Here is a 25,921-nt window from a genome sequence, read left to right on the forward strand (position 1 = left end):
CCGTAATATTAAACCTAATTCTGATTCTGAAGTAAATTGCCTTGTTTATGAAAGAGTTGCCAAGGAAACAATGATCCCTGTACTCCCTTAAGACCTCCAAACAAATTAAGATATTTGACACTGTAGAAGACATAATGTTACCGACAGGCACTTTTGCCTGAGGACAATCAAACTCTGGCTTTCATCTGATATATTTTATTCATATATTCAACACATGCAAATGAAACCCAAACATTTTCTTAGTGAGATGTGGTATGTTAGTGCTAAAACATATGCAATTTTGCGTAAAGTTAATTATCACCAAGGAGTTGCTATGATGGCCAAGCAAATCAGAGTCAGGGCTAGCCCTGCAGTTGAAATTTTCACAGTGGGATACAATAGAAGGAAGCTCACTGTGTCCTAGATTGAGCTAAATGGCAAAAGACCCCATGCCCAAACAACTGTGGGATCAGTTATTTTTGTCCATTAGGCCACAGGCGATGAACAAGCAATTGCTGTGTCATGTAGTCCAAGTCAGTCTGGTGTAAAATCATGTGGTAACAACATTACATTTTACATGATACATGCCACTATTAAATCAAGGCAAACCACTGCACTATTTATACTGAGAACATTAACTAACAGAACACCAAAGCTGGATTTTGCCTCAAGAAGGTAGCACCCATCATCCTCACCATCCAGGGCATGTCCTCTTCTCATTTCTACAATCAGGGAGGAGGTTTAGTAGTTTCAGGGTATACACTCAGCATTTTAGGAACAACTTCTTCCCCTCTGCCAACAGATTTTGGAATGGTCCTTGAACCCATGAACACTATCTCACTATTCCTCTTTTGTGCTATTTAATTATTTTATTTCTTCTGGTAACACATAGCAATTTTTTGAATATTGCTCTATATTGCTGCCACATGCAACAAATTTCATGACATCTGTCAACAATAACAAGCATGATCTGGATTCTGATTTCCATTGGCCACTAGTCCCTTAGAGATCTGCCTGCTGGTTCCAGGGTGAAGATCAACTTGCTCGAGCATACTATACATGGAGCAGGAATGAGTCTGATGTCAGGTGACAACACCTCCCTCTTCACCGATAGATTCAGCACTAATTCCAGGGCAGAGCTCAATTGTGCTGAGGTGAAGCTGAAGATAAGTGAAAGTTTATTTTCATCTACATTTAATATAATTATTCTTTTAATTTCCATCACTAAAATGAGTTCTGAGCATTTTTAAAAATATCTTTATGTTATTGATTACTGAAATGTAATATCAGGGATATTATAAAACATGTAAACACACAATCTGCTGGAAGAACTCAGTGGTGAAGCAGCCTCTGTGGGAGGAAATGAATTGTTGACTTTCCCTCAGTGACTCGAGGAGGTTTGCAAACTGTAAGTGCAGTTACAGGAGTGGCTTGGAGGCTAGCATAAGAAGGAAACTGCATCAACCATGATCAGCCCAATGGCTTTGGATTACAATTTAGAATTCATTTTAAGAACAGCACTGACTTGATAGGCTCGTAATCTAACGTAACAAGGCATAACCTTAAAGTGAGAACTTACCTTTATAGGACAGTACTGCTATTTATTCATCAAAACACTATAATAACCACATTGTTTGGAAAGATCAAAACTGAATGGAATTGCAATGTTCAGGATAGAGATTGATAAGCTGTTGCTGTTGAAGACATTGGGCTGAAATTAGCTGTGTAATGTGACTATAGTTCTGAAATGAACCACCATTTAACTATTTAAAAAGCAATTATCTAGGACTTCTGTGCTTATGCTGTCAAATGCAGATGCCTGGGATATATTCCCAGGTTCAGAAGGCTGACTGTGTCATTTTACACTGTGACAAGACTCTGTATTAAGTCCATTGATGAAGTTCGGACTTCTGAGGTTCCCCTGTGAAATTGCCTTGCAGATGCTACTACAGATTAGCTTGCCAAGTACATGATCAGACCCATTGATTTCAATCAGGATGTCAGGGCTAAACAAGCAGCATCATCATTATGTGCCGTGTCATATTGACGTGGATGATTATGGCCTTATTCATGATCATGACTACTCTTGGCAAATTTTTCTCCAGAAGTGGTTTGACATTTCCTTCTTCTGGGCAGTGTCATTACAAGGCAGTGACCCCTGCCATTTTCAATAATCTTCAGAGATTGTCTGCATGGCATCAGTGGTCATATAACCAGGAATTGTGATATGCACCAGCTACTCATCCACCACCTACTCCCATGTCTTCACATGACCCTGCTCGGGGGCTAAGGAGGTGTTAGACCTTGCTCAAGGGAGACCTACAGTCTAGCGGTGGGAAGGAGCATCTCCTGTGTTTTCTCCCCACCACCCAGGTTAAACTAACATCCTGCTTAATCATTTTTTGCCAATTTTATTTTTTAAACATCAAATTTAATTTTATAAAACATCTTCAAATATTAGATACACTAAAAAGCTATTAAAAATTCCTCTGACAGCTTACAAAGATTCCTTTCTGAAATACCTATCAGGACAGTTTTGGTGGAACACTTTGTACTCATCAAGATCAGGAATGCTAATATTGGAGGTTGCAGCTAAATACTTTTCCATTTTTATATTCAGCACTGATATTGAAGTCATAAATAGTACAAGTCAGATGTAAAGCTCTTCTGGCAATTTCTTTTAACTGCAGCTACAGAAGATTGTTTTCCCATTGTAAATACTTGCAGCAACCATTATTCTGGCTTTTTCCAAATATGATGGCACATTTAAGGTAATCTGTGTTGAAATATGGGCAATTTTGTCTGCATTTGCAGTCATTAGAAATTGGGTTGAGGCGCAGCAAACTCATTTAGTTTAATGTCTTCAAAACAAGTTGCTGATGAAACTTTTAATCCAGCAACAGTACTTAGATTTGAAATAAAAAGTATCAATGCTGAAATCACTCAGCCCATGAGACAGCTTCTGTGGAAAAAGAAAGTTAACAGTTCGGGTCAAAAAGCTTTCATACAACTGTGAAAGTGAGAAGAGCAAGTTAGCTAAAATTTAGAGAGAAGATGGGAAGGGATGGTACAGACAATGGGAATAACAGCGATAGGGTGAGGCTAGGTCTGGTCAGGGTTGTTGAGAGGAGAAGTAATGTTTCATAGGTTAATGGTGATAGTTGAAGTGTGATAATATAGAAATGTAACCTGTTGTAAAATGCATATTAGTGGGTTATGCTGAGCTGGTCAAATGGAGCAAGTAGAGTAATGATTACTGTGGAAATAGCCTGGTCTGATACACACTCACCCTATCACAGATATCCCCTGCTTCACATCCTACCACCTTTTCTGCAAATTAAAACTTGTTTCTCTTGCCGCATCAGTTCCGACAATGGGTCTTCAACCTGAAACATTAGTGGTGTTTGTCTTTTCACAGATGTTGCCTGACCTGCTGAGTGCTTCCAGCATTTTCTTATTAATTTCAGATTCTTTGCATCTGCAGTTTATAAAATTAGATTTGAATACTGTTCTAAGAAGTAGAAATTTCTTTTTATTAAGTAAACCATCTGCCTTGGCCATCTTCCTAGTCCCTGACAACTGGTTCAAAAACTATATAAAATACGCTTTATTATTGAATTAGAGGAAGGCATACCTTGATTCCATATGGAACATATTGCAATAGCAAAGCTGGAATCAGAAATTAATTATATCTGAACAATTGGAAAGCGGACACAATCATGATACATAGTTGACAATGTGTGACTGTGTCAATGAAACACCTTTGAAAATAAGAAATTGCAATACACAGTCCCACATAACCAACAAAAGGTTGAGATCATCAACAGGAAGGACACGTGACATTGCAGTTAGAAGCTGGAAAACATGCCAAAATTTGATGACTTATTGAACTTGAAACAGTTCGTCTATGTACTTTATAAAATGCTGCTACTCACCGATGCATTTGTCAAGAGTTGGTGCTATACGGCCGTGCATACAGTGCTCACTGTCACCTCAATCTCATTGGTCACAATGTCAGAGGGCTGGACATTTCGATCATACATAGGGTTTTCAAAAGTTGCTCGACCATTAGTGTTTTCATGGCCTGCAAAACTGTTGAATGGTACTTTGGGCCTTTTCCTGAAAGAAATTTAGAACATAGTCAAATGCCAAACTAACTATAAGATAACACAAGTAATTTTATGATTTTATACATAAGTAAAGTTTTATGCAAACTGCTCAGGAGGCAGTAGACTGAATTTCAGTGCCACCTTTCCCACTGGTGTGCTAAAGCTCTGATGATCACCATTTGATTATTTGGAAATTCTAAAGGTTTGGCAACTGGCTGTCTGGATGCTGTTTCCTACACTCCTCTTAAACTCAGTGGGATCCCTCTATGAGCTCTCCTTTTGAACTCAACCGGAACCTGCCTCCCCCACCCCCAGTACAGCTTCTTTTACCTCACCAAGACCTTGCTTCTCACATTCGCCAGGGTCCCGTTTCCTGTTTTCCCTTTAAACCAACCCGAACCCTGCTTCCCAGGTCCTCTTTCAGTGGGAAATTATTATACTGCTTTGTATTGGCTAAAAAAGAATGTGCTGGGGATTAACAGATGTAATAGATGTATATTAATAGATGTTTGGAATATCTACCAATCCAGCATAATCTGTGTCCTGCAGGTGTCAGATCATTGGAGTTTTGAATCAAACAGATAAATCAGTTCCCATTATCTGTCACTTTCAATAAATGTGATTCCAATGTAACAAACTCTTGCTCACAATACATCATTCATGATGTGGCTATTAAACAGAAATATATAACTAGACCAATGGTAACCCAATTCCAGTTGCTCCACTTAGGACCGACCATCCATTTGTACAGGAGGTAGATGGACTCTATGGACCCCATTTTTAACCAGATCTACTCTGGTTGGTTGGGAATTGGTAAAAGCATGAAACTGGAGGCCAAAAAACTTTAATTCCCACTTAAATCCAACCAGTGACTCCTCAGCTCTTCTGGGTGGGAAGCAGGCTGGACATAGAGGGAAGCGCATGTCAGAATGAGAAAAAATGAAGCACCAGCTTTCATGGTTGATCTGCGGAAGCCACGCAACTGGGAAAGGACAAATCTTTCCTTCCGAGTCAGGGAGGGAGCATGAGGCCTCCACTTTCTTATTTATTACATTGGGTGGATGACATGTTAGCTCCTGACCACATCTCCAAGGACCATGTTCTGATCCTGATCTCAGATTTGTATGTCCTCCTTGTTACCCAGTTACCCTGTGGGTGCCTGTCAGGTTGCCCGGTTTCTTTTCATACTTCGAAGCAGTGCTGGTTGGTTAATGGATTACTGTGAATTAGCTCTCAGTGTAGGTGGGTAGCAAATTAAATCAAGGAAAGCTGATAGGCATGTGAGAGAGAATAGATCAGAGATGTACAGTAGATGAAAATGAGGCCACTGCTGTGTTTGTGAGTAGCGTAGATCTCATCGGCTAAAGGAACTTATTCTGTGTTTGAATAAGTAATCAAAGTAGGCACTTTCTGCCAAGATACAACTGCATTCTGTTCATCTGAATTTGGCAATAAAAACTCCCACCAGCATTATTCAGTTCAGTTCAGTTAAAATGTTGATGTTGGTTCTTGGCTGTTCCAGGGTAATAAGGGTTAAAATCCCGTCAATTCTTTTCATTTTCATTCAGTTCAGAGTGCAGTATTAATGGAACTGTTTAAAAGGAGTCTGAAAACAAACATTCAAAACTGTTACTTAATATTCTGCAGCATACCTAAGCAGAATAAATCACTCCCGCTGGATACAAGGAATCAACTGTATTTGTCACACAGCAGGAATGGTAAAGCGTATCTCATTACAGATCAGTCCAATTCCTATTTATTCTCATCATTCAGTATTCAAAGGAGGTACTGGCCGTTTCCATTGCATATAATTTCCATAATCTACACACTTTATATCTAGAATGGATGGACTCCTCAATGTCAGAACTTCCATTCAAAGTAATCTTTGTTTTGCTGTCTCCTGCAACTACATATGCACCCAATCATGGCATACTGATGAGTCGGATATACTGCAGTCAATCTTCATAAACAAGTGGGATATACTCCATGTACAGTCAGTAACAGCAGAGATGGTTCAGTTTATATGAAGCTTGCCTTCTATTCATGTGCTCCGGTGGAATTAATCTATTGTATATCCTTTCAGGCATGCTGTGCAAGTTCATTAGCTTGTTATCTGCAATGTCTAATACGCCTGTACAGCTCAGAAACCACACACTGCAATCATAACATAACAAACTACAAAAATGAATTCAATAAATTTCATAGAGTGATTCCATGAACGAAGATGAACCTTAAATCTGATATATTGGCACAAAACCCTATCAGTCTTAGGGAGGGAACCTGCTTTTCTACGTGACTGAGCTAACTGTAAGTCTAGTTTGACTATATGAGACTCATACATGTACGATAAATGGAACTTGAAAGGGTGCAATGTAATTCAAAGGATGACTTGATTATTCTAGCATTCACCCAGTGCTTCTACAGGTTGTTTGGAAGTAACTGTTAGCAATAACATTACTTCATCTTATGATTTAAAAAAAAAATTCATTGTTATCTCCAAAACTAATATTGGACTTTATATTAAATAGGAATTTCCTTAGCCAGGTGGTGGTGATCATTGTCACAGATGGCAGTGGGGGCCAAATCATTGGGTATATTTAAAGTAGAGGTTGATTATTAACAACAACAAATTTTCAGGGAGAAGGTAAGTGAGTACGATTGAGAGGGATAATAAATCAGCCATGATGGAATGGCAGAGCAGGTTCCATGGGCTGAGTAGCCTGATTCTGCTCCTATGGCTTGTGGTCTGAAGTCTTACACCATTGAAATGGATTGATGTTGAAATTGGCACCGCCACTCACCCCATTATCAAAACAAAATTGCACATCAGGGATTCTGCCCCATTAAAAGATATGATACCTACAATTAAGTCAACTCTGGTGTTTGTCACTTCCCTGCATGGTCGATTGTGAGTGACAGCTTAAGTCAGAACACTCAGCAAAAAAAAAATTAAAAAAAATTGAAGCCTCCTGCTTTTTGTATACTTAAATGTCTTGTAATTCAACTGTCTTTCCAAATTCCTTCCAAGAGTTTGGAGTAACTTGGCAATCTGTCACCAGGCTTTTTATAGTCAGAGAATCATAGAACCATATAGCACAGAAACAGGCCTTTCTTCCCATCAGGTCTATACTAACCATCAAGGACACATCTGTGCTAATTTCATTTACCAGCACTTGGTCTGTAGCCTTTTATGCAGCTTTCTATCCTAAACCTAATTAAACTAATTTGATATCTGGCTGCATGTGTTTAAAATGAACTGGCATACATACAGGACTAAAAAAGAGAATATTATTTAATACAAAATACACTGCCTTGATTCCACCTGAATATTTAAATTAATCCTCTATACTGTACATCACACAGCTTAATAGATGCAGTATTCTACTTTTGCTTCTTTTACCATCTGGAGCACTAGTAACTGATTAGTGTTGTTACTCATTAAGTTAAGTAACAGGGGTAGAGCTACTTTATTAAAGGCAGATAACTTTCCATTAATGCAGGAGTTCCCAACCAGGGGTCCACGAACCCCGTGGCTAATGATAGGGGTCCATGGCATGAAAATTTTGGGAACTCCTGCATTAATGGCAGTGTCTTGTGTAACAATATAGGAAAACCCCACATTACAGCCATTTGGATAATAGAAATTCACTCTTAAAGAATCACAGAAAAATTGAGATACAGAATAAAATTTTCTCTCATGGAATTTATGTGTTCACTCAATTATACACAATATTTTTCCGACTCATGTTTCTAGGAGCATGTGCAGATGATGCAGATTTAAATTATGGAAAATCATGGCACAGACCATTTTCTAGTAATGCACTCCTGCTCCCATAATACAGGATTGCCTGCATATCAGAAAGTCATACAATATAGTTAATTCATTCTTTTTCTATATTCTAAACTGCTTTCCTCACAATGCAGTCCTTCCTTAAAACATCCAACTTAATCTGCACTTGTCAAGTCACTCAGCAATTCTGTAAACAATAAACATTTTGGAGACGGTGAGCTCTTCCCTGGAACTGTGAGTCTCATTTTCTGCATCAGTATTCCCTGCACCAGGCTCAGTGGATATCAGTTCACCACAGAACACATTACTGGTCTTTCTGCTTTTTTGCCTTTCCATATTTGGATTTTCATTTGCCACTTCTCACCCCAGCTCTGTAACTTATCAATGATCCACTGTGACATACGACAATCTTTTACATTATCCACAACAAGTTTGTGTCATCTGCAAACTTACTAACCCACCCTTCACCTTCCTCATCCAAGTCATTTATAAAAATCACAAAGAACAGGGATCCCTGAACCCCATTGTTCACCGATCGCCAGTCAGAATACGCTCCATTCACTACCAGCCTTTGCCTTCAGTGGGTAAGCTAGTATTGAATCCACACAGACAAGTTTCCCTGGATCCCAGGACTCCTGACTTTTTGAATGTGCCTACCCTGGGGTACCTTATTGAACACCTTATTAAATCCATATAGTGTACAACCACAATTCTGCCTTCCTTATCCTGTGAAAGTGTTATGCAAGCTAACATAACTTTTTTTGGTTGAACAAAATCATGACTTTGGCCCTTAAGAACTCTGGGGAAACTCTGATAAAAATTTCAGGGCCAGCTCAGGTGTAGGAATTCCCTCTCTTGGAAGGAAGGTGATAAGGTGGTAATCAGTGGAGTGGGGCTTGAACATCATTTGTCAGGACAGGATTTTAGACTAAAACTTCTTAAAAAATGGAAGTGAAATATCTGCCAGGGGCCTAGTGGTCAGCACAACATTTTACAGTACAGGTGACCCAGGTTCAATTCTTACTGCTGCTCGTAAAGAGTTTGTAGGTTCTCCCCGTGACTGCGTGCTCTGGTTTCCCTCCACATTCCAAAGATGTAGCGGTTGGTAGGTTAATTGTAAATTGTCCTGTGATTAGGTGAAGATTAAATCAGGGAATTGTGCAGTGGTGCAGCTCAAAGGACCAGAAGAGCCTATTCCACACTGTATCTTAATAAATCAATCAATCAAACAATAAATAAAGTGTTGCAGATGGGTCAATCAAAATTCTTGTCAGTAAGGTATAACTGGTTGAGAAGCTGCCTCACATTTTCAGCCTCTTGGGTTCAGTCTGAACTCCACTGCTGTCTGTGTGCTATTTTTAAACTCTCAGTGACTGGGTGGGTTTCTTCCAGCTGCTCCGGCATCCCTCACATCCCAAGTATTGGAAATTTGGCAGATATATTAGCCTCTGTAAATTGCCCCTAATGTGTTCGAGTGAGGGATACAATCTGGGGAGGGGGTTGATGGAATATGGGATGAATAAAATGGCATTAGTGTAATATTAGTGTGAAGGGTGCATGATGGTTGGAGTGAAGGGTCTGTTTCTATGCTGTATGACACAGTACTGTGCAAAAATCTCAAGCGCACGCACACACACACACACACACACACACACACACACACACACACACACACACACACACACACACACACACACACACACACACACACACACACACACACACACACACACACACACACACACATATATAGCTAGGGTGCCTAAGACGTTAGCTCAATACTGTAATTGTAAAATTGTAAACGTGGAATGGAGCACGAGTTTGTAAATCTGGTGGGAGCAAAGAATGTTGGGAAAGGTGAGAGTGATGCGCCATGGCGGGGGGGGGGGGTGTGGGTTGTGGGACAGATGGCAGAGAAGGCATACCAGGGGTGGGGGTGGCGTGAGTGTAGACACACTCATCACTGAGACACCAGGCAGGGTCATTTGATTCCAAACAATTGGTTTTTTGATCATTTAGAATGCCTCTCTTGTGCTTCCTGTTCCCTCCTCTCTCCCTTCCCCTTTTCCCAACTATGATTCCCTTCTCCCTTCCTACTCTCAGTGCACAATATAGACCCATACTAGAATGGCTTATCATCACTCACATATGTCATGAAATTTGACTTTTTTGGCAGCAGTAGAGTGCAATACATAGAATTACTACATAACCGTGCAAAGGTTTAAGCACCCTAGCTATCCATGTATGTGTCTAAGACTTTTGGGAATACTGTACCTCTCTGTCTATTAAAGAAGCTCAGCTTCTCTTCAGGAATGACAGCAGTTCTCTTGAGGAATACCAGGAGATAAAGATTAGTAAACCTCCACCAGTTCAATTAAAAGAAAAATATTGAACTTAGTTTAACTGCTGTATTGACAATTTATTTTCAAATTGTATTTTTCTCTTGTTAAGCACATTTTACAAGTGGAGGATAGGATGCTTCAGATCTTTACGTCTAGCTGTGAATTATTTTGAGTTGCTTTATGAATTGGTTAAGATAGGTGTGCTCATAGTAAGGTGCATAAGAGGACCTTTTGCAGGTATGATTATTTTGATACAGACATTTATCTTTTAAAAGTAAAAGTCAAATAGAACTGCAGAATGGTTATTGCAGAACAGAGCGAGCACAGTTGGAATTCAGAGTTGATCTGAGCTAATTAGAACACGATGTAGGGACTTTCACATTTCAGTAGAAAATTGCCCAATTGTGAAGATTTGAGCTCAGTAATTGCATTGTTCGAAGATTCTAAATGATTCAGTACCATTCCATTTTATTCTGATGGTTTGCCCAGTTATGAACTTCTTCCAATCCAATCCATCAGTCAGAATATTTGGTCCTGCCTTATGTATTCTCTCTGATCCATCTCAAGGTCATTGCAATGTGTGGTGCCCATATTTTATATTCAAGAAGCCACGCTAAATCTAATGATTTAATAGTATAGCGTGACCAGCACTGATGTCTGGTGATGTACACTGGATATTACATCTTACTTGCTTTATACTTGTGTCTATGAGGCTACATTGAGCTCTAATGCCATATTTAACAACAAAAACATCCAGGGATGTGCTGGGGGAAGCTCACAAGTATTGCCATAATGTTCAGTAGAACACTACAGAACACCATAAAACTGAAACAACAAACAACAAAACAGCAGACCCGAACACTATGCCTTGTACTTCAGTCTTACCGCGTCACGTACACAGGGGATCACTGGCCCTCATTCCTCCTGACCTTATGGAACACTGATTCAAGAACCTATCAACAACTTGCTTACCCTGGGGGAGGGGGGGGGGTGATCCATTAGCCCAAATCTATGCTGCTCTGCCAGCCCAACATCAGACCATGGATGTTTCATGTCCAACATTGTTGACTTTCAAGCATGGAGTAGCGGCTTAGACTCCATCTTGACCTCTAATTCCTGCATGTCCCTGTCTCTGAACATTAAACTGACACATGCTTTCCCTCTCTGTCCACAAAACCATCTCTACGTACCTAAACAAACTATGTGTAATGTTGCATCAAGTTCACAGGTCTGAAAATGAGAGAGGAAATGCACTGACTTTGAATAGGTATATTAATCATTTATTTGCAAACAGTAAAAATTCGACCATTCATGTTCTCCAAGTTGCAGACACTACAAAGCTGAATATTCAACAAACATATGTACATTCAGCAAACATACTTAGTTAAAAGTGCGTGCAGAGCATACCTTCCCAATTGTCATGTGCACCCTTGCCTTAAACAAAGGTAATGAGAGCAAGCCCCTTTCACGTGCTATTTTATATACCCAGGATATATGAAACTGAACACCAGGCAGCTAAGCAGTAGCATCTTTCTAAACTAACCAATCACACTGGACACAAGGAAATCTGCAGATGCTGGAAATTCAAACAACGACACACACAAAATGCTGGTGGAACACAGCAGGCCAGGCAGCATCTACAGGGAGAAGCGCTGTCGACGTTTCGGGCCGAGACCCTTTGTCAGGACACTGGAAGCAGCTTTCAACAATCAGAATATGGCACACCCCAACAGGACATTATGAAACTAAAAAACAAATTTTAAATGCCTTGTCCAGCTTCATGTTTTCAAGATCAACCTTCTGATCCATTTCACTCTGTTTCTAATAAATTGAGTTTTCTCCCATTAAACCAGATCTAATGGAAACAATCATTTTTATCTGTATCAGCTTGTCCTTTCTCCTTTCACCTTGTGTTTTAAGAAGGTCCATTCCCTAACTACTTCCATGTTCAAGTATTTACAGCTGGGCCTGTTAATCAGACTGGTTGTAGCCTCCATAACTTTCCTTCAATGTCAGCAAAAGGAAGGAACTGGTCAAGGACTTCAGGAGGCAAGGCAGAGTAAATGCCCCTGACTGTATCAATGGTGCTAAGCTGTAAATAGATGAGAGCATAAGAAATTCCCAGGTGTAAATATCAACAATTTGTCCTGGTCCAGCCTTGTAGACACAGTAGAGAAGAAAGCACACCAATCCCTCTGCCTTCTCAGAATACCAAGGAAGTCTGGTATGCTCCCAGACACTTTCAATGATTGATACAGGCACATCATACAAAACAGCCTATCTGTATACATCACAGCAACTACTCTTCAGAAGACCTGAAGAAATTGCAGGAAGTTTTGAATACAGCCCACTTTATTAGGAAACCCAGCCTCCCCTGCCAACAATTCCTGCTGCCTCAGGGAAAGCAGCCAACATAATCAAAGGTCTTTCCTATCCCAGTTCATCCTCTCCACTCCCCTTTCCATGGCTGAAAATAAAAAAAAGTTTGAGAGAAGGTATCATGAGGCTCAATGGCAGTTTCAATCCCACTGCTATAAGATTCTTCTATAGGACTCAAACACCGAACATGAATCTGATCTCTCAAACTAGCTTGTCATGACTTTTGCTGGTTATTTGTCTTGCTGTACTACACATTCTCTGTAACCACAACACTATATTTTATATTTTGTTTTTTTTTCTCTTTTCTCTCTTTTTTTTTTTACCTTGATTTACTTATTTATGGAATGATCTACCTGGAGGGCATGCAAACAAATGCTTTTTCAGTACATGTGACAATAATAAACTGCCAAAAACAAATCATATTACAGTATTCCCAAGAGTGCATGGTGCAGTGGTAGCCTCATATGAGATAATAAATTGATGATTCCCCCTAAGTTATTTTACAAATACTCAAGGGATAATGGACAAACGAGATTAATTCCTGTTCTGTTTCAATGGATTGAATATGTTTGTGGGAACTTTGAATCTGCCTTATTCAAAAAATCTTTCCACAGAAAAATAGAACAAAATGGATGGCATCATACATCACAGATAACTCAGCAGATAAAATTGTACCAAAAGGATAAAGATCCATTCCTACTTACTGCATAATGTAATAAGGGCAAAGTAAATTATCATTAGGTGGAAATGACCACATATGAGACTGATAGAAGCTTAATACACTTCATGGCATTCGCCTGCTCATTACATTAATAGAGCCATTTTGACTTACTTATTTTAAATGAACTAATGCCTTAATTTAATAATAAATAGCCGATTGTGACCACTTTTACTTCAAGTGCTAAGTTGTACTTTTGTATAATAATTTCCATCCCTTATCTCAATGCTACTGTCTAAGCTCCTTTAACAAGGCACTCTTCCTGTGCCCAGCATGGAAAAGTCAACAAACTGTCTGCTAATAATAACCTCATCTGCGGAAAGCATATTATTTAAAATAGACAATACTTCTCCTGTTGCACAATGTCATTCCTGAATTGGTCTTTGCCCAGTTTATTGATAGAGTCAGCAGCAAGTACTCCTAAATCAAATGCATGCTCCATTTCCAAACTGGTGATCTTTCTCTATCCCAATCTCAAGAAGATACCACCCATTGCAAGAATATGACATTTCCAATCCCACCCAGATACTGTAAAAACACACACACATGACTAATAGCATCAAGGTCAAATTGAACTGAGAACTCCCAAATCAATATGACCCTGGTCAAACCAGAACAATTCTCCCAAAGTCACCGTTAAAGCACTCACCTGTGTTTGTAGAGATACAATATAAATCCTGCCGTTATCAGGGCAAAGAAAGGCACAAGGATGGCAACAGCTACCGAGCTGCTGCTGGTGCTCAGGTGGTGCCCAATGGAGTCGGCGCCAGCTTCCAGCATGTGCAGATCTGAGTAAATCACATCAAGTTGTTTGCACGTGCAAGAATCAGTCTTAGAAAAGTAACAGTAAAATATAAAGCAATACCCTGTTTGTGCAATGGGATTTATATCGATCACACTGAATATGATTGTACATTAAGCAAGAGATGTTTCACACAGTTGTACAGGGCTTTTACTGGAAAAAAAGATAAATTATTTTGCAGTTGTAAGGGATATTCAATGTCAGCAAAATGATGGAACTTCAGGAGGCAAGGCAGAGTAAATGCCTCTGACTGTATCAATGGTGCTAAGCTGTAAATAGATGAGAGCATAAAAAGTTCTCAGGTGTAAATATCGCCATTAACTTGTCCTGGTCCAGCCTTGTAGACACAGAAGAGAAGAAAGCATACCAATCTCTCTGCCTTCTCAGAATGCCAAGGAGATCTGGTATGCTTCCAAAGACTCTCATTGGTGATACAGACACACCATACAAAACATCCTGTCTGTATGCATCACTGTTTGGTATAGCAACTGTGAGTAACTGAGAAAATGAGTGAATACGAGATTGGAAGTGAGTGATGAAATGCATAAGGAGTCAATGAGTGAGTGTTGGGGAAAAGGATTGGGGAAGTAAAAGAGAAAGGAAACTTCCAAGTAAGAGTGAGGAAGGAACTGAATGAGTAAGTGAGTGAGGAGGTGAGCAACAGTGAAGCCACTCACTCATTCATTCCCATAGCAAAGAAAAACAGTTGAGAGAAATCCACTGGAATGGAAAACAATGAAAAGGAACACCTCATCTTATTCTAAGCTTCCTAAAGTGCCGGTTAAGGAATTCCATTTAGATGATTAGGTGTTGAGCTAAAATGGCTGGTCATTCCCAATGCAATGCAAAACTGGGTCCCACTGCTGAAGCCCATATGGATTCCAGAGATGGAGCAGAGTGACTGATTCAGTTGTATCTGTCACTCAGTAAACCTTGGACTGTCTCTGAAGTCAATGGTGGAAAGAGGCAATGGTAACAACTGCAGATGTTTGCATTTAATAGGATATCAGCCCTTGCCAGCAGTTTCTTTATAAGTTAAACACAAATATCAGAGAACACCATTAGCCTTATTGTTATTTGTATAACAGCACCTACACCAATATACTGTAAATACATGACAAAGGAAATAATAGGAGACTTGCGTGATATCACACCATTTATAAACTTTGAATGATCCAAGATGTTTTGCAACCAATTAGGTTCATTTGAAGTGCAAATATTATTATAATACAAGAAAATTGGCAGCAAATTTATACACAGAATGCTTGCAGATGCAGCTGTGTAACATTAAATAGCTAATATGTTTTTAGTTGCTTGTTGTGGGCCAGTAATGCTTGTGATAAAAGGAATAATGCTGCTGCTGAATATTTATTAGAATTTTTCTCAAAGCAAATCCTTATCTGATGCAATGATGGCTGACTTGTGAAGTACAATTTTTGGCGAGGAATCAATTCATTCTGGGCAACATCACAAAAAAATGTTAACTAGCAGAATTCCTTTGAAAGCAAATCAGGCAAGATGTGAAATGAACTTCTGTTCATTAGTTTCCAGGGTGTTAATGCAACTGAAAATTACAAATGAAATACAGAATTTTACTTATTTTGTGACATCAAATCACGGCTTCTGATAAGAATCCTTCATTTTCAATGAATTGGGTCTCAAAAGATTTTTCCTAGATCACACCTTACAGAAATTAAGTTTGTTTACCTCCTGTGCAGATAGTTTCAAAAGAAATTTGTGGGAAATAAAATGAGTTTAACTTGGTGTACGCCTTCATTGCCGACTCATTTCTGTAGCAATGTCTTTAGGGAACTCTCAGGCCATGTTTTACTAACTCTGTTTCGTACTTCAGATTTTCTCACTAGGATTACTTAACAGGAGAATGGTCTTATTGTTAACTACTATACAACAAGCTTGTTTGCAAGATCTAGAAGATTTAATCCCATGGGTTTTGAGATGGATTCTGTCAGACTTCAGAATTACTTCTTATGTCAATGTGGCCTCAGATATGCAGAATTACAACTTTACAGGACAGAATGTCCAACTTCAGCACTTTTCTTTAGGAAGTAATCAGCTTGTCCTGTCCCAACCAACTAGAATGGTCTATTTAAGTATTCACTCTATTGGGATATTTTCTCATTTTAAATTCTTCACAGCAAGTGCCATCCTTTTGGGAATACAAGTCAATTGATGCAAATCATTTTGCAACTATTCAGAATGGACCATCGATGAAGCATGAGAAATTCATGTGCTCTATTTTTGATAAATTTTGGTTCTTAAGGATATAGGCAAGAATGAGGTCATAAAATATCCAATCCAACCTTGAAATTCCCCGGGTAATTTTCAGTCTGATATTCATTGCCCAGTGGCTGAACCACCCTCAAAATGCAATGCAGAACAGAAGCAAATAGTTGCAAACACCCCTTGGTACTCCTGTTAGTCTTTTAGTGAAGATATGAAATGCAGAAGAAGCACTATAGAATGAGGAGGCCTTTGTCTTTATGAACATGGGTAATGGATCCAAAATCATTATAGGCACTTAAGAGGTTCAACACAAAATAAATTGAACTAATGCACTTATTAGCTTAGTTAAAAAGTATGAAGAAAGTCACATTACCTATTCTTTGGAGACCAAATTGCCCAAAGTCCTTGCCTCGAACATATCCCTGGTACACAAATGTGTTGCCCGAAGGCTCAGCAGAAACCTGAATGATAATAAATGAGGTCAGTCACTCTATCAGTAATCAACATTTCAAGGGTATTTGCAGAACACGGCCCTGAATTTTTTTTCTACCTCAGATGGATCTATTGTGGAGCAGAACATGTGCCTACTATGTGCAATTCTCCGGTGTTGTGAGCTTTGTTGTACTACATACAATGCAACTACAGCAAGATTATCAGGTGAGAGGGAATGTCTTACAAATGTACTGTGCGGTAAGTTAGGTGGCGAAGTTGCTTAACAAATATAATGGTGTTCTGGTTTCTAATTCATTGATTTACCAGTGACAATGAATGAAGAAGGAAAATTATCATTTTAGACTTAAATGCAACACCCACCAGAAAAATTGTTAGCCATTCTGCACGTTAGTGGTGCATTGCACTGGCTGTTTGTTGTGTCCAATAAGCTTGTAGCATCTTGTCCCATTTTCATTTAGGAAAGATTTCTACATTGCGACAGCAAGATGGTCACCACAATCATTTGAGGAGCTTGAAGCACATGGCATTCTGTGCATGTTCTCGTACTGAGTCTTTGTTCAATCCTTCATCTGACCCCATTCCCACAGATCTTTTGTATGATTCCACCTCTCCTCACCCGTGACTCTCCCACTCTATTCAGAGACAAAGGAGCCACAACTCATCCAGATTTCTGTGTGTTTCTGTATGCTCCAACCTTGTAAAGCAACATGACAGGAGATAGTCGATTTCTCTGCACCTTGATGGAATATGATTATGCTGACAAACCAGATCACAACCCACCTACATTAACCATCATGGTAGTTACTTTTGGTATTCATAAATTTAAGCCTTTTTGGATGCTAGTATAAATTTTTAGGTGCGGCGCTCCCGGACACGCTTTCCATTCGTGCCGGGTTGAGTGTTGAGCTTGCAACTCGACCTCATAAAAAAAACACTGCACTGTGAGAAGGATGCGGGGGACCACTCACAGAATCTTTCCTCCAAGACAACCACTTGAGAAAAGAGGTGGTTGCCGAGGCTCTGGCAGAGTATGGCACACAAAACAAAAAATACTGAATTCTTAAAATCTTAAAAAAATATATATATATATGAAAATAGTTATAGACAATGTGCAGAAGTAGACCATTCGGCCCTTAGAGCCTGCACCGCCATTTTGAGATCATGGCTGATCATCTACTATCAATACCCGGTTCCTGCCTTGTCCCCATATCCCTTGATTCCCCTATCCATAAGATACCTATTTAGCTCCTTCTTGAAAGCATCCAGAGAATTGGCCTCCACTGCCTTCCGAGGCAGTGCATTCCACACCCCCACAACTCTCTGGGAGAAGAAGTTTTTCCTTAACTCTGTCCTAAATGACCTACCCCTTATTCTCAAACCATGCCCTCTGGTACTGGACTCTCCCAGCATCTGGAACATATTTCCTGCATCTATCTTGTCCAATCCCTTAATAATCTTATATGTTGCAATCAGATCCCCTCTCAATCTCCTTAATTCCAGCATGTACAAGCCCAGCCTCTCTAACCTCTCTGCGTAAGACAGTCCGGACATCCCAGGAATTAACCTCGTGAATCTACACTGCACTTCCTCTACAGCCAGGATGTCCTTCCTTAACCCTGGAGACCAAAACTTTACACAATACTCCAGGTGTGGTCTTGTCTGGGCCCTGTACAAATGCAAAAGGATTTCCTTGCTCTTGTACTCAATTCCCTAAATTATTTAATTAAATTATAACAATAGAACTAATACATAACCTTAAGGATTTTAAAGACATTTTCTCCTTTTGACAGGAGGTCATTCACAGGGGATTTGAAAGGATGTTTAATAATAATGGTTATTTTTATGATAAATGTGTTTTAGCTATGTTTTTGAAACCTCAGCTGCTATTACTCCTGCCTAGAATATTTGTTGTTGTTGCTGGAAGAAAAAACATTCTAAATTACCCAGTTGGACTTGTTCAAATAAGATTTTATGCTTGGCCACTAAGTTGAACAAAACAGGGCAAATATGTGATCTGGAAAAGCAGCAGAACGTTGATTGCTGTTGTGCCCTTGAATTTTGATTGCATTTGGGCATCTGTAGTTGCAAGATTTTATAGATGGAATTAATCACAACCAAGCAAATGAGATGAGAGGTTTGCACAGAAGGCATTGACTATTCAATGAAATGACTGTTGCTCAGTTTATACAAAGCTTCTCTGGTACTGTTTTGGGCATACCATAATGATGAAAATACCAGATTATTCAATGGCTTCCAACTTCTATTTATGCTATGGATCCCTACAATTTACTGAGGAGTCTGTGGTAGGACCTCTTGATCTAAATATTCACTAGGATTAGAAAAGTACTCAGAAATGAGAAAGTGATAAATGTGCCTTTTTCTTTACTTGCAAAGAGTTTATGCAGAAACTTCAAATATTAAAAAAAATAGGTTAAATTAATTTTAAAGGTTTAGCAAATTTGTTTCAAGAAGATTTCACTTGTATCTCTAGTAGATGAAATGGGAAGTTTCTCATCTTATGTCATCAGGTCCATCAAAGTCTGAACCAGCTGCCAAAGAAGCAATCCTATTTGTTACATTCCCCTAAGCTAAGTTAGAAGAAATCCTTTCATATTAAGGGTTACTTCGTATAAAGTGTTTTTACCTGCTACTACAGAAGCAGCGACTTAAGTATAACTTAAGTGTGACTGGAAAAAATACTTTAAAAGTGTGGCTAAAAGGACACGGAGAAAGATTCTGTAAATGGGATTCATGCAGAGGTCTCTGGTGGAATACCTGGCACTGACAGAGATATAATGGGACATATGGCTATAAATATTTTCACAGTTAATTGCAGGCATCTCACTGTAAAGCCTTGATTGCTACCTCCACAGGGGTAGTAATATGAGAGAAATATATACTACTTTACAGGTATAATCACATGAAAAATAATATCCATGTGCGAAGATGAGTTCCTTTAGGGCTTCCATTTGAAAGTTGATGAAATAAAAACGGAGAATAGACATAAAATGTGTAAAAGCATAATAAAACACCTAAAGCACATAAAAATTAAATATGGAAAGTAATGATTATCTTTATTTTATATACTGATAAACCAATCATCTCTTAGTATACATGACAAGTGTAGCTTCATATCTTTCTATCAAATGAATGAATTAATTCTAATGCTCCTTCATCTATGTGAAGAAACATGAGAGGTTGAGATGGATTTTCAATACTGGGCTCTGCCCTGAGATGGTTAAATTCTCCTACATGTGCTTACTGATAAAATAAACAATTATTAACTTTTGTTATAGTTTGGTAATCAATTGTCTTTAGAATGGTTTAGCAAAAAAAATTGCACAGTGCCATCAAATATTTTCACACCCATCTCAGCTCCAAGTCTGTACTGTGAGTTGAAATATGTCACTTTTCAATCCCAATCTGTCACGTTCTCAAGGCCAGCAGAGTACATAGTGCTGACAAACTGTTGGAGATCTAGGACTACTACTTAGCAGAGAGAATGACAGGCATTTTCCTATTTTCCTGTCCAAACTGTCTCCATAGCATTTTATCCATGAAAGAGTGAGGTGGCTCATCAATACTTACATATCCATCCAGTGCCAGGTTGTCACTTTTAAATTTCTGTACAAATATTTCAACAGGACCTCGGATTTTATAAAGTTCAAGAAGAAGATGATGCTCCCCCTTTTTGTAGAATCCTGAAAGAAGTAATTACACTAAAAATTAAACAAATGTAGTATTTCGGTTTATCATTGTCATTCCTGAAACTTTTGCTTTTTGGGAAAGTTGACTTGGGAGGAGGTCACTCAAGTAATAGTTCTTAATTTACACTGCTAGGGAAAAACCTCAACACCAATTGTGCAGGATGGTACAAGGCTTAATAAGAATCTTAGAGAAGATGATCAACATGGAAAATAATGACTGCATGTGCTCAGTTTTCTGCAGAAGTACTGGCAGGTCTATACAGAGCTCCACATCTTGACTTATGCAGCTATGCAGAAGTTCAGATTTGCTGTATGAATGAAAAAGTTCTGACTTATTGAACAGCTGATTGACATGGAATTCTTCCTTAGACTCATGTGGACTCCAGTAGTAGAGAACACATTTCCACAGTCTGTTGGTAGTTACACTAGCAATGTCCCTAGTGAAGCTCCACTGGCTAGAACTTCTGCAGGAACAGTGAACCCATTAATTTCAGTACCAAAGGATATCACTGAGGCACCTAATTACTATGCAACAATTAAAAACATATGTGTTTGGACAAATGAATGGATAATGAAATATGGAAAGGCGTACACAATAGTTTTTCTTTACTCCTAAACATGGATTTTTATCCTCTTTCTAACACCTAAGGGCAACATTTCTCCTTCATCCCCCTATGCTGTCCTCTACTCCAAACCCCTCCTTTACCAATTCCAACCGTCTAAGACAACTTGACCTCTGTTTCAGTTGATGCTATAAAATATGTGATGCAAAATGCTTGCAAAATGTGGTGAGAAGTTATTCTGCATCAAAATTCATTCTGTTGACAACCAACTTAGAAAGGATCTCTTAATTCCAGTTTAACTTGGGGAGTACACATTTTCATAAACTACAAATGAAGTTGAAGATAAGTTCTGAGTAAATTGGAGTTATTGCAAAATAAATGGCTTATTAAATCTTAAGATGAGCTTGGCATAAATTTATTGTCTGTTGTTTGTGCAAACATCAAACTCCAGTTCTGAACGTCATTGGTTATGATATTCACTCTTAATGAAATTCATAAACTGGGGTTTATCAGATAGACTTCATTATATACTTCCCTGTGCATTCAAAAGGAGATGAATGTTAACGTCAGAAACCTTTAGAATTTACTTGAACAGAAAATCAATTTTACCTGTTTTGCAAGATGCAATTTTGACTCAGTTAGATTACATCCCATTAGAAATAATTCAAAGAGATTTTCTTCATATGATAGGAATGAATGTAAAGTCTCCTTTTTAGTGCACAGTACTCAAAAATAACCAGAACCACAGTCAGTATTATTTTTCCACTTACCTGTCAATTTAAGCTCGACTCCACTCTGATCTAAAAGAGTTGCCAGGACTTTACTGGTGGACAGATTAAAGCTGTTAATTGTTAACATGACTGGCTGCCTCTTCCCCAGATATTCATATGAACCTTTCCAGAGAGAATTGTGGGCAAAGACATTGGCTGGAACTGCCAACAATGGAAAAAAATAGATTTAGAAACAATTGATCGCACAAAGTCTTTAAATGTTTTAAGGCTTTGTTTCTATTTCAGATGTAAACTTACCTGAAAGTTTACTACTTGTTATTTCCTTCACTGTCCCCATTGGACTTCCACTGGGCCTTGTGTCTGCTAAACCAACACAAGCAATAAAATAGTTGGTAACAATAATATGTTGGATACAGGTTGTAAAGACAAGACTGCAGGCAATGAGTCTGCCAATAAATAATTTAATCCTGAAATTATGAGGATGTCACAAACTCTAGGTTCCACTCCTCTGTAGGGAGGAATACGACAATGTTTTTCTGTAGGCTGCTCTGTAATGTATGTCACCTCCGTTAGTGAGGATTTGCACCTTGGAAAGTTTCCAGGGCGCAAGCCTGGGCAGGGTTGTATGGAAGACCGGCAGTTGCCCATGTTGCAAGTCTCCACTCTCCACACCACCGATGTTGTCCAAGGGAATGGAAGGGCATTAGGACCCATGCAGCTTGGCACCGATGTTGTCGCAGAGTGATGTGTGTTTAAGTGCCTTGCTCAAGGGCACACACACACAGATTCAGATCACTAGACGAATGCTTTAACCACTTGGCCATGCGTCAAAGTGGCCAACAAAGTGGCTACAGATGGAGACATCACAGATGTTTAGAAACTTTAGATCAAATAATGCAAAGTGCCCATTCATAGCAACTGAGAATATTGCTCAGACATTTTCTAATGAGAAATAATTAATCTGCAGTGGAACCTCATGTGGTAATGGTGCACCAATCAACAAGTTATCCTTTCAAAGATAAAAAAAAGCAATCCCCCGAATTAATCCTAGCCAAATCACGGAGGGCTTTACAATGACCAATTAACCTACCAACTGGTATGTTTTTGAACTGTGGGAGGAAATCGGAATACCTGGGGGAAACCCCCACAATCACAGGGAAAACGCACAATCTCCTCACAGGCAGTAGCAAGAATTGAACCTGGGTTGCTGGTATTGTAAAGCGTTGTGCTAATCACTATGCCTCTATGCCACCCCATATGCTAAACCAAGCCCTGCCTATCCTGCTAGTGGATGTAGTAGGGTCTATCTTTCAAGGGAAGAGGACATCTGTTGAATTCTTGCTAATATTTATCTCTCAACCAACATAATTAAGAAAGATTTACTGTGCACTAGACACATTGTTGGCTGCTACTCTTCACAATTTGGTTGGTCTATTTTCCTACATTGTTAGAATGACAATGCTTCAAAATTACTACACTATTCATGAAGTACTTCGGAACGTATTCCAAGGAGGTATATTGAGTCAAGTTCTTTCTCTACCACAGAGTGCAGCTTTAATGTAATATGATTGCACTTCAAATGGCTACAGATTGCCTACAGATATCAACAATATCATGATTGCTGTTTCCATGAATTAGCACTTAAATATTTTCCAGAATCCTCAGACTTGCCTGGCCAGTAACATCATACTGGATAACTTAAAAGCATAAGAAATAGAAGCAGTTGTAGGCCATTCATTCATTAGTGCATGCCCTGGGAATGAATAACATCATGGTTCATCTTTTACCTTCAGTCTGTTCTCCTGTATTAATCTCAGGTCCACTGAATTCCTGGAGTACACAAAAATCCATCTAAAATATATTCAGCAAATGGCCAACAATATCTTCATGGCTATGGGGAAGCTGAGGTGTTGATGGTATCAATTTTGAAAGTTTCAAAGGAGAAACTCGATTTATAAAGGAAGGTGAAGGTTAAGTGTCTCAGACTGCTTTCTTCCTGTGGGTGGACAAATTATTAGTAAGCTGGGAAATGTTTTGGAAAGGAAATGTTTGATCATAAAGAAATATTTCATTTTTGAGAGGTCAGGAGAGGAGATCTGTAGGACTGAATGTAGAATAAACTCATGGGGTAATTTTTTTCTTGGTGTATTACGATGGTCAGTGAAGGAAAGCAGCACAGACATCATGAATGTGAAGCTCATATCTTTCACTTATGTTTTCAGAACAAAATGGTTTTCAAGATTACTTTTGTAATTTATAACATAATAAAGGGAATGGAAGCAATTTTACATTGTGTTATGTAAGGATGGGATCAAAGAAGCAAGACAGTAAACATCTTGATTATGGTTATAAGACAATAAGACATAGGAACAGAATTAGGCCATTCAGCCCACCAAGTCTGCTTCACAATTCATCATGGCTGATCATTTTCTGCCCTCCTCAGCCCCACTCCTTGGCCTTCTCCCCATAACCTTTGATGTCATATCCAATCAAGAACTTATCTAGCTCTGCCTTAAATATTCAGAACAACCTGGCCTCCAGAGCCACCTGTGGCAACAAATTCCACAAATTCACCACTCTGGCTAAAGAAATTTCTCTGCATCTCTTTTAAATGGACGCCCCTCTATCCTAATGCGGTGCAGTCTTGTCCTAGACTCCTGCACCTTGGGAAGCATCCTTTCCACATCTCTGTCTAGGTCTTTCAACATTCAAAAGGATTCAATGAGATCCCCCTCATCCTTCTAATTTCTAGTGAGTACAGATGCAGAGCTATCAAATGTTCCTCGTATGATAACCCTTTCATTCCTGGAATCATCCTTGTGAATCTCCTCTGAGCCCTCTCCAATGCCAGCACATCCTTTCTTTGACAAAGAGCCCAAAACTGTTCAAAATACTCAATGTGAAGCCTCACTAGCTCCTTATAAAGCTTCAGCCTCACATCCCTGCTCTTGAAATGAATGCTAACATTACATTTGCCTTCCTCATCACTGACTCTACCAGCATGTTAACCTTTAGGGTGTTCTGCACAAGGACCCCCAAGACCCTTTGCATCTCAGATTTTTGGATTTTCTCCCAGTTTAGAAAATAGTCTGCACATTTATAGTTCACAACATAAGCTGCCTTCTCTGTGCATTAATTGAAGGAATACAGTACTGTGGTAAACTATGTATACCTGTCTGGACACACCCCTTTGCTGACTGCTCCTGTGGCTCCTCCCACAGACCCCTGTATAAAGGCGATTGGAGGCACTGCTCCTCCCTCAGTCTCCGAGATGTTGTGCTCTGTTTTGCTGCTAATAAAAGCCTATCGTTCACCTCCCGTCTTCGAGAGTCATTGATGGTGCATTAAGTACTGAAGAAAATGTTTGAAGTACTGGATTCAGTCAATTTGTAGTGTATACCACAAACATTTTTTTTAAGAAAGCTTAATAAAGTTTTCAGTTTTAAGTAAAGTAGCCCATCATTGCAGGCCAATAGAAGTAGTAAAATGAGAATGACATTAAAATGTTAATTATCTTCACAACCATTAAAGTTGGATCATACTGCCCTGGAATATAAATATGCATAGCTCATCCACAATATTCTGTGCAATATCAAAACTTTTTGTTAATCCACGTTTCTGGGAAATTCACTCTCTTTTGCTTCTGCCCAAAGTAAGTAAAGCAAAGTGGAGGAGTTACGCTAATACCTGAATATTTCAGAATCAGAATCAGGTTTATTATCACCAGCATGTGACTTGAAATTTGTTAACCTAGCAGCAGCAGTTCAATGCAATACATAATCTAGCAGAAAGAGGGAAAAAAATAAATTAAATAAAGCATAATAATAATAATAATAATCAATAAACAAATAAATAAATAAATAAATTAATTAATAAGTTACGTATATTGAATAGATTTTTAAAAATGTGGAAAAACAGAGATACTATATATTAAAAAAGTGAGGTAGTGCCCAAAGCTTCAATGTCCATTTAGGAAACAGATGGCAGAAGGATAGAAGCTGTTCCTGAATTGCTGAGTGTGTGCCTTCAAGCTTCTGTATTTCCTAGCTGATGGTAACAATGAGAAAAGGGCATGCCCTTGGTGCTGAAGGTCCTTAATAATGG

The 25,921-nt window shown here is 38.9% G+C and overlaps 1 protein-coding gene across 1 annotated transcript in view; it reads right to left on the reverse strand.

The window, feature by feature from the left end:
* csmd2 (CUB and Sushi multiple domains 2) overlaps positions 1 to 25,921 on the reverse strand; it is an 896,539-nt gene that overhangs the window by 9,070 nt on the left and 861,548 nt on the right. The window contains exons 61-66 of the mRNA XM_073034487.1: positions 22,115 to 22,180; positions 21,857 to 22,018; positions 20,405 to 20,517; positions 16,737 to 16,824; positions 13,967 to 14,105; positions 3,915 to 4,098 (exon numbers count right to left, since the gene is read on the reverse strand). Coding sequence (XP_072890588.1) covers positions 3,939 to 4,098; positions 13,967 to 14,105; positions 16,737 to 16,824; positions 20,405 to 20,517; positions 21,857 to 22,018; positions 22,115 to 22,180 — 728 coding nt within the window. The 3' untranslated portion in view covers positions 3,915 to 3,938. The remainder of the gene's footprint in view (positions 1 to 3,914; positions 4,099 to 13,966; positions 14,106 to 16,736; positions 16,825 to 20,404; positions 20,518 to 21,856; positions 22,019 to 22,114; positions 22,181 to 25,921) is intronic.

This window comes from Hemitrygon akajei, chromosome 32 (assembly GCF_048418815.1).
Source record: "Hemitrygon akajei chromosome 32, sHemAka1.3, whole genome shotgun sequence".
Lineage (NCBI taxonomy): Eukaryota > Metazoa > Chordata > Chondrichthyes > Myliobatiformes > Dasyatidae > Hemitrygon > Hemitrygon akajei.